General features: G+C 39.4%; 1 protein-coding gene across 5 annotated transcripts in view; it reads right to left on the bottom strand.

The window, feature by feature from the left end:
• The window catches only part of FNIP2 (folliculin interacting protein 2), a 137,454-nt gene that overhangs the window by 86,825 nt on the left and 30,396 nt on the right, over positions 1-20,233 (bottom strand). For 2 of the 5 annotated variants that reach the window (XM_034959337.4, XM_008976137.5), the window contains exon 1: positions 13,120-13,723. The exons of 2 other annotated variants lie outside the window; for them this stretch is intronic. In XM_034959337.4, the coding sequence (XP_034815228.2) occupies positions 13,120-13,295 (176 nt within the window). In that variant the 5' untranslated portion in view covers positions 13,296-13,723. Of the gene's footprint in view, positions 1-10,832; positions 10,955-13,119; positions 13,724-20,233 lie in introns of those variants that run through there. One more of the 5 variants, XM_055111975.3, reaches the window with a different exon arrangement.

The raw sequence follows: 20,233 nt of genomic DNA, 5'->3' as shown, positions 1-20,233 counted from the left end.
GAACTACATAAAAAATCACCACTGAGTTGCTATCCTGTGGTCAGGAGTATAGTGAAAAGTGCTTAAAGTTCTTATCAGAAGCTTTAATATATACTGATAACATAAAGATGTTAATATTAATTTACAAACAATTCCAATTAAATGTAGTCCACTGTTATATTACCAACACAGAGCTATACTGCATGTTGGTTACAATTCTTCCATCTTTAAGAAAGTAGGTGATATGTAAATCCTTTATTCCTTTTGTAAAGGAAAATGTGGAATGAAAGAATAAATATGTTTGATCAGCAGCAAAAGCATGGAACCATACTTCTGAGTTCATTCCTTCTGCACACCTTTGAGTGTGTGGCTTCACACAGGCACCATGAAAGGTACCAGGAACAGAAATTAACTATATCCAGTATTTACCTCAATATGCTTACAACTGGGAAGGGAAAGGCCAACATATAAATATTAAGTTAACTATACTGTTACAGGTGCCAAGATAAATGTCTATAGGGACTTATGGGGACTCTACAGGATAAAGAGGTCAAGTCCACACAGTTGGGTGAGTGATGGATGTGAGTCACAGAGGACATGATGCTTGGGACACGGATTAGGATTCACCAGGGTAAACAGGGCTTCTAACTCTAGCTCTGCTGCCTTCAACCCAGATGATTTTAGAATGCTCCAACCCTAGTGCTGAGCTTTCCCAAAATGCATCTGCCTTATCTACCTCACAAGGCTGTTGGGAAAAACAGAGATTAAGTTATGAAAGCACTTTTAAAACTGTAGAGCATAATTCAAAGATCTACTCAGATACACAATTCCTTAACTGAGAGCCTTGGGGCTAGATGTTTCAGAATTCAGAATTTTTTTTAGAAATCAGAAAGATGCTACACTACATATTACATAATACTTCCTCCAGGGGCTGAGATGTAATCAAACCCCCAAAACAAACAAATTAATATTTCACCAGCCCAAGTTATGAATACTTATGCTAAGTGGATTAGATAGAGACTATAAACAGCCTCACATCAGTTCAGATTAATTCCAAAAGATTTTCCAGAAATTTTAGGATTTTGGAATTATAGGATAAAGGATTGTTGATCACTTTAGTGATTACCATGTCTGAGAAAAGGACAAAAGACTGAAATAACTTTCAGGTTCCCCACATTTTCCTGAATATAACTGATCTCTAACAAAAATGACAGCCAAAAGTTTATGTGTAAGTAGGTTAGTTGTAGCTCTGAACTTGTTTTCCCCCTCCTTGCCACTAAAACAATGTGTAAATGGTAGCAAAGGTCACAAGTTAAAACCACATAAGTCTTTAAATAATGTGTTCACACGGCAGTGACAAAACATTATCGTATGTGTCACAATACAGCCTAAGGTTTGGGTGCTATGAACAAGGAACTACAAAGTACAGAGAGGAAAAGACAGAATTTCTTCCTTCCTTTCTGAGTTCAGGATCACATCAAGTAAAACTCTAAAACAGATGAAGTTTGTGTGTGGCACTTACAGCACCACTACCCACATGCCACTGCCCTGGGGCCACCACAGCATAGACAAAATAGCGGAGCACTGCACAGGATGTCAGATTGCCTAGGCTGGAGGCAGCCATCCCACAGTCCCATCTCAGTCACTTCTTCACCTCTTAATCCAGTGTCTCCTCCTCTATAAAAGGATGGGGTGGGGCCAGGCATGGTGGCTTATGCCTGTAATCCTAGCACTTTGGGAGGCCGAGGCAGGCAGATCAGAGGCCAGAAGTCTGAGACCAGCATGGCCAACATGGTGAAACCCCATCTCTACTAAAAGTATAAAAATTAGCCAGGCGTGGCGGTGGGCGCCTGTGATCCCAGCTACTGGGGAGGCTGAGACACAAGAATTGCTTAAACCCGGGAGGCAGAGGTTGCAGTGAGCTGAGATCACACCACTGTACTCCAGCCTGGGCGACAGAGTGAGACACTGTCCGAAAAAAGAAAAAAGAAAAAATGGGAAATGGGGTGGGACTAAAATTATACCTAAAGGTCTGGTGCTTCCAATTCTAACACATTATAATCCCAAGTTATCTATTAAATGTGCACAGTGTGATTTAGAATAGATGATCTCAGCCAGGTACGAAAAGGAAAGCAATCTTAATGAATTAACCTACATTATTACTACATGGTATCCCTTAAACCTGCTAAACATAATCTGTCTTTGATAAGCATCTTAATATCAACACAACTCTAATCAACAGAACTTTCAAAAGGTGCTCACAAAATCTGAAGGAGAAAAGTACAAGTTCTTTTGAGGTGAGAGGAACACTGAGTGGGCAGGTCACTGTGGCAGTCAAGACTCTGCCCCTTGCCTTCTGATGTTGTTGTTGCTGTTATTAATAGTTCCTTCCTTTTTTCTGCTTAAAAAACCCACAGAGGTCAGGTGCAGTGGCTCATGCCTGTAATCTCAACATTTTGGGAGGCCAAGGCAGGAGGATCGCTTGAATCCAGGAGTTTGAGCAATATAGTGAGATTCTGACTCTACAAAAACAAAACAAAAAACCCCCACAGAATCTCTATAAATGGCCCATTTTTCCCCAAAATGGTTCCCTTAATTCTTAAATGCACATTATTTATTCTTTTCTGATATCTATAAACTAGAAACTACTTGTACTTAAAAATAGCCAAACTGACAAAAAAAAAAAGAGCTTTACTGTTCATCTCCATGCATATATTAATTCAATAATCACTGAGCTAATTTTTTTTTTTTTTTTTTTTTGAGACAGAGTCTCACTCTGTCTCCCAGGCAGGAGTGCAATGGTGCAATCTCGGCTCACTGCAACCTCCACCTCCTGGGTTCATGCGATTCTCCTGCCTCAGCCTCCCAAGTAGCTGGGATTACAGGCGCCCACCACCACACCTGGCTAATTTTTTTGTATTTTTAGTAGAGAGGGGGTTTCAGCATGTTGGCCAGGCTAGTTTCGAACTCCTGACTTCAACTGATCCGCCTGCTTTGGCCTCCCAAAGTGCTAGGATTCCAGGCATGAGCCACCGCGCCTGGCCGAGCTAATTCTTTTACACCCTTGTCAGCATAATCAAAGCTGTCAACACATTATTATATTCCTGGATTACTGAAATACATATTGGTCTGCAATTATAAAAGGTAACTTGCATCAAGATGATTTCATATCTTTCCCCTCCCTCATTTTGGGAAATCATATACTAATAATAGACAACTGAATAAATTTCAAAGTAAATACCCAAGACATTGCCTTATATGTTATTCACTTCTAGATCTAATTAAACCGTATGCAGATAAGGTAATACTTCCATTTTCCAAGAAGTTTCCAGAGGTCAAAAGCATGATTCTCTGTGTAAGGTCTCTCGTTTGCAAGATGAAAGAACCAAAATAAATAGACAATTGTCACCTATTTTGGGTTGTAAAATACTATCTCTAAAAGAGATAGGTTAAAATAAATATATATATATATACTCGTGACCCAGCAAGTTCACTTCTAGGAATGAATCCTACAGATTAATTTGCACAGGCACAAAATGATTATGTACAAAAAGGTAATGACTGCAGCACTGTTTGGAAACAAATTGTCAGCAGGATGATTAAATAAATTATGGTACATCCATACAAGGGAGTGCTATACTGACACAGCAAAGAATAAGGAAGCTCCTTAGGTAAGTATGTAATAAACTCCAAGACATATTTTTGACTGGAACGAAAATAAGTATAAAATATTGTGTATAGAATGCTACCATAAGTCTAGAAAAAGGAAAAATTGGAGGTAAAGAACTCTGGGTTTTATTATACACGTATAGACTATCTCTAGAAGAAATACAATGAATTGGTAATACTAGTTAACTCTGGAGTAGAAAGCTGGATTACTGGGCCGGGCGCGGTGGCTCACACCTCTAATCCCAGCACTTTGGGAGGCCGAGGCTGGCGGATCACGAGGTCAGGAGATCAAGAGCATCCTGGCTAACACGTGAAACCCCGTCAAATTAGCTGGGCGTGGTGGCGGGCGCCTGTAGTCCCAGCTACTCGGGAGGCTGAGACAGGAGAATGGCGTGAACCCGAGAGGCGGAGCTTGCAGTGAGCGGAGCTGGCGCCACTGCATTCCAGCCTGGGCGAGAGAGCAGGACTCCGTCTCAAAAAAAAAAAAAAAAGCTGGATTACTGATGAAAAAGAAAGCAGAAGACTTTTCATTCTACACTCTTTACAGAGCAAAGGGAAAGGCTTTCTCTGCACCATGTAATAAACATCCATCAAAACAGCATAGTGAGAAGGAGTGTAGTAGACTGGACCCAGACATCCTGGGCTCAGGTCCTACCTCTGCCTCTTCCTAGCTATGTAACTTTGGGGAGTTACCTAATCTCTTTGTTCCTCAACAGCCTCACCTGCAAAATGGACATAATATAATAGTACCAACCTTACAAGTGCTGTTTTGGTGACTAAATGTAAAGCACTTAACACGGAGTCAGGCACGCTGACTGTGCTCTAAACATGCACCACAATTTTGTGCCTTTTGAATATTAAGCCGTGTGACTGTACTGTCTCTTGAAAAAGTAAAAACAAACAACAAAGATGAGGACTACAACAGGAACACCCTATTTTTTTAAACCCAAAGAATCTATCATTGCTTTAAGACAAGCCCTTAACTACTGTTTCCTTTAAGAGGCTTCTTGGTAGCTAAAGCATGAGGCAGTGGGTGAACTCCTACAGGGAAACCACCTTAATGAATTCCAGGCATTCAGATTCAGTTTTCAAATATGTAGTTTGGCCTAGACAATGGCATTTATTGAGCTTTCTTCTCAACACTTGTACACTACATTTTCCTGTCCTTCATCCCCTCCCTCCCCCAAGGACAGGAGAAAGTTTCTCTCTAAAAAAGCAACCCCTTTTCTCATTGATTAAACCCATGTATGTCTTTCAGTTTATGATTGCTGTTCTAGTGGTGTATCAGATGGATTCCCATCATATTAAATAACTGCCTTTTTTACTGCATAATTCATGCAGAGCCTAGAGACACCAATTCCAGAAGGTCTGGTGTTTGCATGTAGGCAGGGGAAGGCTGGTGATAAGAACTGCACAGCACATGCACAAATAATTGCCTAATATTTTAGAGTTTACCAAACACTTTTACAGAATTCACCTGAGCTGACCTTCTCAAATGTCCTGTGAGAGTCTGTATTATATAATGTTTTACACGGAAGTTAGGAGACTTTAACAAGGTTATGTCCAGTAAGTGGCTAAGTCAGGACTAAAATCAAAGTCTCCTGGCTCTAAATTCTGTGCTCATCCAACCTGACTGCACTATCACCTTGATACCAGTAGCAAACAAGTTAGGATAACATTCTCTTCCTTCCAGGACCTTCCTCTGCATGTCCTTCTGAGGTGTAAAAACCTGCACTCCAGCTTGGGCAGAGTGAGGCTCCATCTCTTAAAAGGAGGAGGAGGAGGAGGAGGAGGAAGAAAAGGAGGAGAAGGAGGAAGTGTGGCATTGACAAAAGAATAGGGAAACTGATCAATGGAACAGAATAGAGACTTCAGAAAAAAATCCACATAAATATAAATCAATATTTGACAAAAGAGCAACAGTAATACAATGGAGCAAAGACAGTCTTTTCAACAAATGGTGCTGGAATAACGGGACATCCAGGTGCAAAAAAAAGAATCTCGACACAGACCTTACATCCTTCACAAAAATAAACCCAAAATGGCTTACAAGCCTAACTGTAAAAAGCAAAACTACAAAACTCACAGAAGACAACACAGGAGAAAATACAGACAGCCTTGAGCATGGCAAAGGATTCTCAGATACAACACCAAAGGCGTGGTCTACAAAAGAAATCACTGAGAAGCTGGGCTTCATTAAAATTCAAAACTTCTGCTCTAAGAAAGACACTGTCAAGGGAATGAGAAGACAAGCCACAGACTGAGACAAAATATTCCCAAAAAATATATCTGATAAAGAACTGTTTTATCCAAAATAAAGAACACTTAAAACTCAGTAAGAAATCAAACCAACTGATGAAAAAATGGGCAAAGGACCTGAATAGACACCTCACCAACGATAATACAAATGGCAAATAAGCATATGAAAAGTTGATCCACATTGTATGTCATTAGAGAAACAGAAATTTAAACAACAAGAGATACTACTACATGCCTATTAGAATGGCCAAAGTCTGGAACGCTGACAATGCCAAATGCTGGTGGGGATGTGGAGCAACAGAAACTCTCACCCATTGCTGGTGGTGCAGTTGTCTTGGAAGAGTTTGGCAGTTTCTTACAAAACTAAACATACTCTTACCTTACAGTCCAGCAAAGGGACTTGTTGTTATTTATCCAAATGAGCTGAAAAGCCTGCAGCTGTGTATAGGAGCTTTATTCATAATTGCCAAAACATAGAAGCGACCAAGACATCCTTCAGTACGCAAAGAGATAATCAATGGAATATTATTCAGTGCTAAAAAGGAAATGAACTACCATGCTATGAAGAGACATGAAGGGACCTTGAATGTGTATTTCTAAGTGAAAGAAGCCAATCTGAAGAGGGTACATACTGTATGATTCTAATCAAATGACATTCTGGAAAAGGCAAAACTATAGAGACAGTAAAAAGACAAGTGGTTGCCTGGGGTTAGAGAGGGAGGGAAGGATGAATAGGCAAGGCACAGAGGATTTCTAGGGCAGTGAAACTATCTAGTATGAATAGTGGATACATGTCATTATACTTTTGTCAAAACCTATAGAATACACAACACCAAGAATGAACCCTAATGCAAACTATGGACTTTGGGTGATAAAGATGTGTCAATACAGATTCCTCAATGGTAACAAATCTATCACTGTGGTGTGGGATATTGATACTGTGGGGGCAAGGTGTACATGGGAATTCTGTACTTTCTGCTTAATGTTGCTGTGAACCTAAAACTGCTCTAAAATTTTTTTGAAGGAAAAAATTCTTTTAATTTCAGTTGTCAAAGGAACTTTTAAGGTATAGAAACTTTCAGGAATAAGCACTGGTTTAAAAATTTGTGACAGGATTATTTTCTGAAGATCACTTTTGTCTGTTACAGTCAGCTACAGAATACCCTGTAAAGATGAGAACCAAGGACACATAACTTCAGCTTCAGATGTAGCTATCAAGTCTGTCCCTGTTCAGCAGAATTACAGGCCGTCTCCTCCTTGTTGTAGCTACCCGGCTGGAAAAAGGAGGGTCAGTCCTCACACACTGCTCTACAGAATGTACCCAACTGTCACATGTGGTCTTGCTCCTACTGACAGAGGGGAATGTTCCCCTAAGATAGTTCACAGTAAGGTATTAGTTACTGCCTAGAGAGAACAATGCTTAAATACAAAGAAATGAGAATTTAATAATAGGAGTTTTTGCCATCAAGCAAGGTCCAGTGGGAAAGATATTAGGGGCAGTGACCTCTGCCTCCCTCTCATATCACAGTGTGCTGCTGCTAAACCATCCACCAGTACACATCCACCCCATTCACATTCCCACGAAGGATCGTTTACTTGCTGAATCCAAATCATCTTTGCCCTGAGGCAATATTCTTTTTAGGATGCACACCAGGCATGTTCCTGCCTTAAGATCTCTGTACTTCCTGTTCTCTCTGTTGAAAATGTACTTCCTCAAACACCCGCGTGGCTTGTTCGCTCACATGGAAAAAGATTACCACTGAGCTAGTTCTAACTCCCCTGATTACCCAAGGCCCAGCCTTTACATTTCTCTAACTTCGGGACTCATGGATCACTGACAGATTATCAGAATGTTAGCTGGAAGGGACTTCAGACACTACCTGTCCACTGGTTCCAAGTTGTCTGGCTCATTGTTAGAATTACCCCAGAAGTTTTGTGTGTGTTTGTGTGTTTGTGTGTGTGTGTGTGTATGTAATCAACAAAGCTTCACAAGCTCTACCTCTAGGAATTTGGTTCAGTGGATCTGAAGTTGAGGCTCAGGAAACACCATTCCAATCTACCATCATTATTATTATTAATTAATTATTATTATTTAGAAAACAAAAACAGAGAGATGAGATGATGTTCCCAAAGACAGTGATTTTAAGGCAGAGAAGAACCTCAGATCATAAAATCAGGGTAGAGAAGATCCCCAAGTCAAAGGCCCTTCCATTTTATCTGGTATTAAGTCTAGGTTCTCATATGCTAGAGCTGAAAATCAGTAAGTGGGAAAATAGCTTAACTAAGTTCCTTTTTCTGCCTTTGGACAGGGTGAGGCATGAAAGTGAAAGGATATGGCATAGTGAGAAAAAAGGATTTTCATTCACATCTGTTCTGTAAAAACCTAAAGTAGTTTTTTTTAAAAACCTTTCTTAAACCCTTAAAGACATAAGGCTGATGGATGGATGTACACCTGATACCTAAATATCCCCTTGGGAACTCATAAAAGATAAGAATATTCCCAGGAACCTTGGGTGTTTTTATAACCCACAGGCTGGATTCTCTTTGGTGACTTTTGACAGTTATAATCTTAGATGGGTCACAAGTTATTGCTCTCTCCAATTCCCACCAGGGCTTGCTACATCACTGTTCAGCAATTATTTGGCTTTTGTTACTATAACAATAAAAGGATAAGGCTAAGCCAGAGCCTGACTCACCACAGGAGTCATAACAGGAGAACCAGGGATGTGGGGAGCAGTTCAGCCAGCATTCCGCTTCAGCACAGAACTGAGCAGAACTTGAGGAAAAAAGGCTTCAGAAGCTGCCCAGTCAGTGACTGGCCTGCAGACTCCAGAGCTGGATTAACCTCATCTTCTGCCTGGAACACTGTCATTCTGGACAGTTAGCTATGGTGATTAATAACAAGTGCTTTACCCTGTTACGTCATCAATGCTTATCCAAATATGACCAAGACAAAAGCTGATGTCAGTTGTTAGCGTCTATGAAAATCTCCTATATTAAGATTGCTGATTTATTCCTAGTAAGTGATGTATCCTCAGAGGGAAAAGACAAATGTTCTTGAACCCTGAATCAGACACAACACTGCATTCCTTGATTCATTCACTCTTATCAGTCTGGAATTATATCTCAAAATCTCTACCCTTAGCCAGCAGAAATAAACTCTTCTAACTAGTCAAAGAAAAATTCTCATGGTATGTAAAAATCAGTAAAAAGGGAAGGAATGCAGGAAGCACAGAAGAACGTGTGACCACAATACCCAACCCATCAGAGTCACACCCAACCATTTACGACCTCTCTGTGAAGCTTGTCACAAAGCACAAGACCATCAGCTGACTAGGGTTTGTTTTTTCTCTCTACCCACTTCATTCAACCTGTCCAACTGCTACATTTTCTATTAAGTAGCATCAGGGTAGAGTGGTTTTCACACTGTTTCCAGGAGCAGCAGTGAGAAACATTCTTTCCATTCCTACAAACCTGCATTACGCTTACTTTTAATGACCTTTTATTATACTCTTCAGAATTCTTTGGTCTGTTGCCTTAGCATATCTCTCTCTAAATCTGTGACTATTTTTATATTTCCTAGTCAGTAATCCCAACTGCTATAAATAAAGACTGGTCATAAAATCATGGTCAGCTTATCTATGTGAAGCAGCTCACCAGGGGACAATGCACTCAAGTTTCTGTACTTACTTTCTTGTTAAGTAACTACCACAGACAATCTAAGGACTTCCCTTTTTTAATAGAATTATCTCATCTAAAAGTGTACATAAAATGGATATACTCATTTAGAATCATCCTGGTGATTCTAAAGCAGTACAGAGAATTTCTTCTGAATTCAAATTTCAAGATATGAAACTGTAAAGCACAATTGACTCTGAAGTGCTCTGTTTCAGTTCCTTTTCAGTGTGTAAGGGGTACACTTTAAAGACACGGCAAGTTTTCTCTTGCCACCAGAGCAACAATGATTCACAGATATGTGTGGCAAGTCCCAGATTTCTCATATAAACAGCCCTATGGATTTTGTTTGCTAATTTGCTGGGAAAGTTTGAAAAACTCAAAAGTTGTTGGCAGCTTTGCTATAGTCAATATTTTAAGAAAGAGGATTGAAAGCAATTATTTGAGGATGATACCATATACCTGGCATCATATTTAAGAGTCACTAGATTTTTTTTTTTTTTGAGATGGAGTCTTGCTTTGTTGCCCAGGCTGGGGTGCAGTGGCACGATCTTGGCTCACTGCAACCTCTGCATCCCAGGTTCAAGTGATTATCCTGCTTCAGCATCCCAAGTAGCTGGGATTACAGGTACCTGCTAACACATCTGGCTAATTTTTGTATTTTTAGTAGAGATGGGGTTTCACCATGTTGGCCAGGCTGATCTCGAACTCCTGACCTCAAGTGATCTGCCCACCTCAGCCTCCCAAAGTGCTGGGATTACAGGCATGAACGCCACCGTGCCCAGCAAAGAGTCACTAGATTGGAAGGGAGTTTTAACAAGGAATTTTTACTGACAAGCCATTTAAGATGCCTCTCATCAAACTTGGTAGTTTTTTGTTGACTCTAGAATTTTGTGAAATGAATTGAACCCCAACATCTGCCTTTATAGAGGTTAGGGGGAATGGAAATGGAGATGCAGAGGACAACTCCTATCCTGAAATGTGTCATGCTACATGAACCGCAATGAGACGACCAACATGTTTCTTTCTGCACTGTTTCCGTCTGTTTTACACTGTGGCCATCATCACATAATACAACGTGATTCTACTGTAATTGTGGAATCTTTCTCTTCATCTTTTCAGTTACTGGAAAATCATGAGAAGAAAAAAAAACAAAACCCCTGCTTGTCAGTGTGCTCAACTAAGAAGACCACTTGGAACGACTGATTTAAGATATCAAAGAGCAAAAAGAGATTGGAAGTCCTACCTACCTGACTGCCATACGACTTGGACAAACAGATAACTGTGAGCACTCTGGAGCCAGGTCCTTCAGTGCAAGCGCCCGTCAATAATTCACTTCTACCCTCAAGTTGGCCCAAGTCCTAAAGAAGTTCTGGAAACCAAGCACAATACTGCAAGTAAGCAATGTTTCCAAGATCGTAGAAAGGAGAAGAGAAAGCAGATGAGGTCTACTACAGCACATTGTCTGACTAGAGATGAATTCCAATTAATTGACAAATATGTCATCATTGTACAAAGTTCTAAAAAAAAAATTCTCAGCACTAGAGAAGTAAATCTAAAGGAAGTTAAAATAAGGAAAGAGGATAACAGGTATGAAAATGTTAAAATTTAAAGCATCACTTCGAAGGTAAGAAGCAGCAGCTCATATCAAAAATTTTAGAGGTTTTTAAAAAATTGGCCCTGCATATTATGTTCTTACATGGACATTCAATCCCCATCTTTCATCCTAAATAACTATCTGGGGATCTAGAATTCTATAGAATAACAAAAATAGGGAATACAGAAGGCCCTACTACTACATCTAAGAATCTCAGAAGAAGAAAGAATTTTTAAAATAATCCGAGCCAATTACATAGTTTAACAGTTGAGAGTGAGATTAAGAAAAGCCTGGAGACTGGCCCAGGGTTAGAGGCTCCTGGGCAGCAGAGCTAGGGATCAAGATTCAGATAAACTTGAGTGTCACTCCGTTACTCTCTCCTATCACTCAGCTGCCCTTTCTTGATAAGAAACAGATAAAAACAGATAGTATAAAAGTGAAATTCTTATCTGAACACTCAAATGTATTTTTCTAATGTACCATATCATTACCTCCTCCTCTACAAACAGATCTCTTTAACTGAATGAAAAGCATGTGACCTAACACTTGTAAAATAACTTCCTCACTTCTCTCTCACTCTCCGGTCTACTGTGCTCTTACGCTGTAATGGACTACATCCCATTTTATTAAGTTTCTTTTTTCTTTTTTAGAGATAGAAGTGTCACTCTGTTGCCCTGTTTTATTGTTTCTATTAAAAAATGACAAAGATTTTTACGTGACAAAAACTATATCCTGATTATTTTTAACCAAACTAAGAAGCATACTTATGGGATAAAGTTGATGAGACATGTTAATTTTGAGAAAATTTCTGTAAGAAAAAAATGTTTTAAGTGAATTTATTTTATTATTATTATTTTTAAAGCGACAGAGTCTTGCTCGGTTGCCCAGGCTGGAGTACAGAAGTGAAATCACAATTCATTGCAGCCTACAACTCCTGGGCTCAAGCGATCCTCCCACCTCAGCCTCCCAAGTAACTGGCACCACAGTTGCATGCCCCCATGCCCTGCTAATTATTTTTAAAATTTTTTTGTAGAGATGGGGTCTTGCTACATTGCCCTGGCTAGTCTTGAACTCCTAGGCTCAAGTGATCCTCCCACCTCAGCTTCCCAAAGTGTTTGGATTACAGGTTTAAGCCACCATGCCCAAGTTAAATGCACTTATAAACTTGCTTTTACACTAATCATTAACTTTTAGCTCTCCTTACTATCTATCTATGGAAGAATCTGGAATGAAATGTAATTCTCAAAACAGTTTTTTGTTTTTATTGATATGCAATAAAATTCTTTACAAATAGCATTTCAATTAAGTACCACTAATAATAAAATTAATAAATTCTTCCAAATTTATTAATGGAAGAACGTGGATGAAATAAACCAAAAAGAATATTATAAGTATGCTATTCTTTTTAGACAAGCTCCATTATTAAAATTTGCTGTTCATAACATCCTTCTCATGGAAAGGGTCTTCCAGAGGAAGACTGGGTCACCCCGACCACCCTGCTTCCAACTGGAAAAGCACAACCACCTGGCTGCCACGCAGACTATGAAGTGAAAACGCCCAGGCCTGAGCCCCATCTACTAATTGTGCTGCTACTTCAGGACTGCACCTTTTTTTCCTGATAATTACTGTGAACAGTTTCATCCAAGCTTCAAGGGACAAAGATGTACACACTTCTTATAAGTTGGCTCCAGTAGAGGTAATGAAAAGAAGAAAACAGATGGGTAGCGAAGTCACAATAGTCACTAAAAAATACCCATGCTTACATCTCTTCTGTAAGAGAAGGGACTTGACTCTGCACATCCACCAATAACCCCATTTCTCCTACTTAGAAGCACTTATGAGAAACAACAACTTTCAGATCAATACAATTCCATCTCCTTACTACACAGTAAATTAAATAAAGAATTATCTGAGACTTTGAAACAACTAAAGTTTCAAACCTGTTGTCGAGTTCCGTGTGGTCAGTGCTCCTGTCTACTCCGGTGTGTTTTTTAATCTTTGTGCATAAAAGCGCCCTGTAAATCCTCCCAGCACCAGGAACAGCATCACTCACACATCTGGCAGAGTCTTGCCAGCTCTCTGGCTGGTTTGTGGTGTTCGCTGTGCCGCCGCACATCTCCTGAACGGTTTAATGTTCTTCCGGTTTATCCTGACCATAAACATGGACTTGGAGACAAATCCTGAAGTTCCTTTGTTATGTGAGGAATATTCTGTAATGACCAGCAGTTCTAAACAATCATTTCACTCCCTATACAGTATGTGAGAAAAGCTACTTGACAGCAGTGTACTAATTTCCCCTTTCAAAGGTTTAAAAAAAAAAAAAAGGTGGAACATTCATTTGTTACGTAAATTAAGCCTGCCAATAATTTAGGAAGTCAGATCCATCTATCACATTACAAAACACGCTGTCTGCAATCCCATTACAAACATAGACAAGTCCTACTTTTGTTCCTAAGCTTATACTCCAGTTAGCAAAGAAAAGACATTTAACAGGTTGAGCAGCTTGGACTGACTCACTCCATCTGTGCACCCTAGCTGGAGATTATGCAGTAGTCAATTAATTGGTCACAAGACCTGTTCATATGGCTCTGGGCAATGCAGTGACTTGCCTTCAGCTGCAAGGTTGTTCTGACATTGGCCACACCACCCTCTTAATGGCTCTCATGTGAGCCAGTGTCAGCTGACAGGTCTTACTCTGCAATCTTGCAAAATTCTACCCACAGCAAGTGAGGGATGGTTACCCACAACAGCCAAATGTAGGACTTAATGTATAGATGACAAGGGGAGGTGGGACACAGATTAGGGATATATCCTTGCTTTAATACAAGAAAAAAAAAATGATAACGAGCAGCCATAAACCCTCAGAACTCTTGCACTGAATTCCTAGGCATATTCAAATGAGAAAGCCCAACCTGAGGACAAAAGCAGCTCAATTTTGACTTCTGACACTAATATTCTTCATCTGAAAAAGGAGAACAATGCTACAGAATCAATATGATTCTGTGGGTTCATGAAGAAAACATTTTTCTTTTATTAGAAATAAAAATCAAGATCCCTGGAATACAGGTCAAATCTTTACATACAAAACTACAAGGGATTGCCCCAATTCTTTTCCTTTTCTTAGTCCTGGAATTTGGTGAAGAAAGCATTAATGGATTCCTAAAACCTGATGAACTCTTGTCTGGTCCTTTGGCTTCAGCAATTTTTAAATGTACCTTTGTACTAGGTTGGTGCAAAAGTAATTGCGGTTTTTGCCATTACTTTTAATATACGGTATCCACACATTTCACTCCATGAGTGTGAGAAAAACTAATGTCATGGCAGGGCCTTCAATTACCTTAAGACAATCTTATATATATAATCCCTAAAATTCCTTCAAAATAAACTCAAAAAATAGCTGAAATTCACCCTCTCCTGAGAAATAAAAATTGCAACACACGTATGACAACTTGAATTCTCTGTGGCACATGCTAAATTGATAGTATCAAGATAAAACCAGATTAGGAGAAAATGAATTCCTTTCTCCAAGAAGAACACATTTTGAGCTTAGAACTTAACTGACATGGCCACTGATCATGAGTTCTTTCTTCCCATAAACTGCCTTTAAAGTCACTTTCTCTTTTTAACAGAGAACCAAAAGATTACTTATACAGGCACTATGAAAACTACTGTAGATCAAGCCTATAATCGCAGTGCTTTGAGAGGCCAAGGCGAGAGGACTACTTGAAGCAGGATTTAAAGACCAGCCTGGGCAACATAGCAAGACCTCATCTCTACAAAAAATTAGAAAATGAGCCAGGAGTAGTGGCATGCGCCTATAGTCCCAGCTACTTAGGAAGCTGAGGTGAGAGGATCACTTAGCTCAGTAGTTCAGGACTGCAGTCAGCTATGACTGCACCACTGCACTCCAGCCTGGACAACAGAGAGAGACCCTGTGTCCAAAAAAAAAAAAAAAAAAAAAGTGTATAATACATCTCTTACGATCCTAACTAGATTATAAATTATTTGCATATTAGTCTGGGTCTTGACATTCATTTTTGTACCTCATGCAGGTTTTATCCGTGGTAGATGTCCAACAGATACTTTCTGATTGGTTTAATAACACTAAATATTTGCATTAAAACTATGATATGGGCCAGGTACGGTGGCTCACACCTATAATCCCAGCATTTTGGGAGGCTGAGGTGGACAGATCATTTGAGGTCAGGAGTTTGAGACCAGCCTGACCAACATGGTGAAACCCTGTCTCTACTAAAAAAATACAAAAAAATTAGCCAGGTGTGGTGGTGGATGCCTATAGTCCCAGCTACTCGGAGGCTGAGGCAGGAGAATCTCTTGAACTCAGGAGGCAGAGGTTGCAGTGAGCTGAGATCGTGCCACTGCACTCCAGCCTGAGCAACACAGCGAGACTCCACCTAAAAACAAAACAAAACAAAACAAAAACTATGATATGAATCTAACTGTAACAAGCAGTGTGCTTCTTTGATAGTCAGATGCATACAGTCTGATCAGGAGGGTGCTTATACACTCACACTCCATTTCTCCCTTTCCCTCGTTTACTATAGCAAAAGCTCCCATAGAGGCTTTTAATATCTTGTGATCACTCCAATCAGTGAGACCAACATGATATCTTAACAGAAAGGATTTTTAGATTTTTTTAAAAGTGAAAATGCCGTTTCCTCTGTTACCCAACTAATAAGCCTTAATTCCACAGTTCAAAATCTGATAAAATGTAATAGGGTAGAAATGAAAAAACCACAACTATTATATGTTAAAGGGGATGTCTCTACATGACTTCAAATTTCCTTATGTTTAAATAGGAGCTCTAAAATTTCTTCAGTAAGTGGAAAAAGCATAATTGTATCATCACAACCACTCTTCTGAGACATTAGAGCAACTCAGAGAGTAACTAAGAGGAGGTATGTGTAGATCTTTTATGCTTAAGAGTCTGTTCTCTCCCTCAATCCAATCTCCCTTTTTTCTCGATCTTCACTTTCCTAAAATGTAATTACACACTTAGAGAGGTATTCACATTGTTATTCATTATCATGCTGGGTGCCTGCTCTTAAATATTAAATACTATGCATATTACAATTTATCATCCACCCTATTTGTAACCCTACACATGGCCAAGTTATCTGTTTCCTTTCTACAGTTCATCCATGTATCATAGAAGATAATTTGGGTTATCCAAAGTTTACACATTTACAAAAGTGTCTGCAATCACTGACTAGACTCCCACATTCCACATGCGGTTCAATAGGTTGTTGACTGGAACTGCTGTTGCCACCACTGCTACTTTCACAACACTGATGAACTTTCTAAGACACTGGAAGGGAGGACCACAGAAGTATGAAAGCATGATGAATCCATGTGGTATATGTAAGGAAGGCAGACTACTACTTCAATTTTTTAAAGCTGCTATTTGTACTGTTTCCAATCTCATGTACCAGGTATTAAGTGGTCCTACAGAAGAGTGCCAAGTTTAAGAATCAATAAATAGCACAGTATCATTTAGATCACCAAAGACAAATATCTGGTACTCAAGACACAAGTCCAACCTCTTTTCCCCGTGGCCAAAATCTCTAAACAATCACATTGTCTCCTGTGATGCCCAGACTCCTCTCCAAAACCTTCGGATGCAGTGCTGCCAGGACCCACCTCCAATCCAAGATTTGACAGCTGAGAAAAAGCCCATTCCCATGCCTAATTTAGAGTTGGGAGAATTAAAGTCATGAAAGTTTCTAGGTAAGTATTCATGCATTTCTGTAATTCCTTGACCTCACATTCTTCAAATGATGAAAAGCAATGATCATGATATGTAACGAAAAATTAACTCAGAAGCAACAATTGAGAAACGTAGCTTGGAAGAGAAAAATCTAAGACTTAATACAGCTCCCTAAAAAGTCCATTCTGATTATTCTCATTTAATGAATCTTGCAATAATGAATCTTTCTCCTCTCAGTATGTCCAATCTTGAAAGGAAAAAAAAAAGAATCCCTCTTTCTCTGATATTCACATTACATTAATGAGAAAAAAAGGAGAAATAAATACAGGACAGGAGGGAGTGGGGGAGGTTTAAGATCCACAGCATCACAAATGATCCTCCTCTTTATCCGGGTAATTCCCTATCTTCCATAATGCCTTCTCCTTGCACAAGAACAAATGAATACAAATCTTTCTACCAGAGACTTCGAAGCACGGTCCCCAGAAAGACACAAAAAGGTTATGGGATGCTGTTTCTTGATCCCAGTGCTGGTACTGTGAACACACAGCAACCCGAATATGTACAGTGTTTTGTATATTATAATTCAATCAAAGTTTATTAAAAACAAAATAGGTCCTCCTCTTAGCCTACAGCCAGTAGATTAAGGTAAGGGGGTGTGCAAGCTTTTTTGAAGCAGTCTACTTTAGGGGAATGGGCTTTGGAGACAGATCCAGGATCAGAACCAAGTCTGTCAATACTTGGCTGTTTTCAGAAACATGACCATGGATAGTTCCTAATAGCTAGCTAAGCAGCAGGCCATCCTCACAATACCAGTTCAGTGTGCAATCAAACAATAACATACCTACCCTAATGCCATCTAAACTCATCTGACGAGCTCAGCGCTAAGGAAATTTGTCAATATGTCAAATTCAGTCATATAGGGTAGAAAATACTGGTATGTAGTTAGATCCACTGAGTGCTCTTTTATGTGCCAAGCATCGTTCTATGTGTTTCATTTAACCATAGGAAGTAGGCAGTAGTAATATCTTCTCTTAACAGATGAGGAGAATGAAGCACAGGAAGGTTAAGGAACTGGCCCAAGGTATACAGTTTGTCAGTGGCAGAGCCAGGCCTTAAATCCAGGCATCCTTGCTCACGAGCAGGCCCACCCTGCTCATTCTCATACCACATCTGCGCCTGACCACTGGGACAGATCTGGGAAGGGGCTAAGGAGGAGGCAATTGGATATCACTGACTGATAAGTCAAATTCTTTCTTCTACATCTCAAATTCCGTGCCACCTAGAATGTTTAGATTCTCACTAATTCAGTCCTCTGAGGACAAGGCCCAAGTCATGTGCTTTGTGAGTGACTAAGTATCTTGTCGGACACCTTGACATGAACCCTGCCCTACTCACTCACCCCTGTAAACAATTCCTGTGCAGAAGCCAAGCACACCGGCCCCTACCGCCTCCCCAGGATTCTGCTCTGCCCTCCACTCCCAGTCCAGCACTTCAGCTAGGGAAAGACTCCTAGGCAGAGTGATTTTTTTTTTAATCCATACAAAGTTAGCTTAAATATACAATACAAACCAATGAGTATTATTGTTTTGACTTAAAATGTGGAACTACCTGGGAAATAATTTAACTTTCAGATCCAGATCAAAGTTACATGGAAATTCAGGAAGATGTGCAGTTCCTAGTTATAATCTAGATTATTTTCTACTCCCATGTCTCCATACTTTAAAAAGCAAAGCATTTGGCACCCAGAGCACAGAGAGAAGGCACCCAGTAACTGAAAGAATCAATGAATGAGTGGCACATCTTCATAAAATCTGTGAAACATAGAAAATTCTTATGTTAAATAAAAAGAATGGGATAAAAATTGTATATGCAGTTTGATAACAAGTATGCTTTTATAAAACTAAATGTAGAAAAAGTTTTATAAAACTAAAACAGAAAAAAGAAAGCATAGAAAAACAATATCAGAACGCTTTTGAGCAGCCATGATCAGGATACTTTTTAAAAATTCTTTTATATTTTCGAATTTTCTAATAATAGGCATGTATTATTTACAAACAATGGGAAAAACTATTTTTTAAAACAATTCTTGCCATTAATGATCACTTGATTTCCTTAATCTGTAATAATTCTGCAAGCTTTATTTTAAGAGAATCGTCAGAGGCAAAACAATTTCTGACAGCTGAAAGGAAAAGCAAAGCACTCACCCTGGAAGGGTGCAATTTGACTCACACAATTTTTCCTTCAACATAATTGCTATCATTAATATTTATAAAAACCAGCAAAAGTATATAGCCGTAGCCATTACCCTCTTAAAGTATCTAAACAAAGCTCCACAATTTCCCTTTATTTGGAAACTTTGTGTAGTATCAAGCAGCAATGCAATATACATAACAATGAGAGGAATTTTTAAAGTACACATATTATACGTTTTTTTGAAAAAGTGCTACCGAAAGGCTATCTGACCAGGTACCAGCATCCAGACAACACAGAGATAAGGAAAAGAAAGTTAAGGCTCCAGGAAATCCCCAATCTGATAAACGAAACAGCGGCCCAGAAGAGCTACAATAAAGCTGTGTTTGTAACTACTTCATATCTAAACTTTAACACCAAAAAGAGGTGGCCAGGTCAGGCTGGCAGTGTAACTCTCCACCCACAAGAAAAGGCACTGCGTATCTATTTGTCTCGGTAAAATGATTCAACCTTTCTAGAATCAGGGAGATAACCAGCAATTTGGATAAAGACTTTCATGACTTTTTTGTTTAAAGGTCCAATATCAGAACTCAATCTACAACCTATCTTCCTTATGTATGATTTTTACAACCCATCCCCATGATTAAATTATAATCATATGATCATTAATTCCCCTGAAATTAATAGCAGCTATGGGATTATTTTTTGAAGACTGCCACAAGTTAGAAACACATCAGCAACAAAATATTACATAACTTTTAAAGTTTAACTTTGATTTTGAGCCAGGTTGTCACTAGCATTTGGACCTAGGAAAGGTATCAGTAGTCTAGAGCTGCTTAAGAAGTTGGAAGCTGAGCTACTGGGTTGGGGCCATCATCTCAGCAATCATTCACAGATCTCTCATTCTCTGCAAATCATGTGATCAGGACACTCTGTTATCAAGTAAGGTAGAAGGTGTCTGGAAGAGTTGCTGCAGAAATTCTTATGTAACACATTTGCTTACTCTACCTACTTCATCACAGAAAACTGCTCTATGGTAGTACCACTTTTCAGTGCTCCCAATCTCCACATCAGGACTAAAATTATTTAATTCATGAGAAGCATGTCTGAAAAACACCTAGCAGAGAACTCTTGGC

The sequence above is a fragment of the Pan paniscus genome, chromosome 3, assembly GCF_029289425.2.
Source record: "Pan paniscus chromosome 3, NHGRI_mPanPan1-v2.0_pri, whole genome shotgun sequence".
Lineage (NCBI taxonomy): Eukaryota > Metazoa > Chordata > Mammalia > Primates > Hominidae > Pan > Pan paniscus.
The sequence above is the reverse complement of the archived record's forward strand: the minus strand, read 5'-3'. Positions and strand labels throughout refer to the sequence as shown.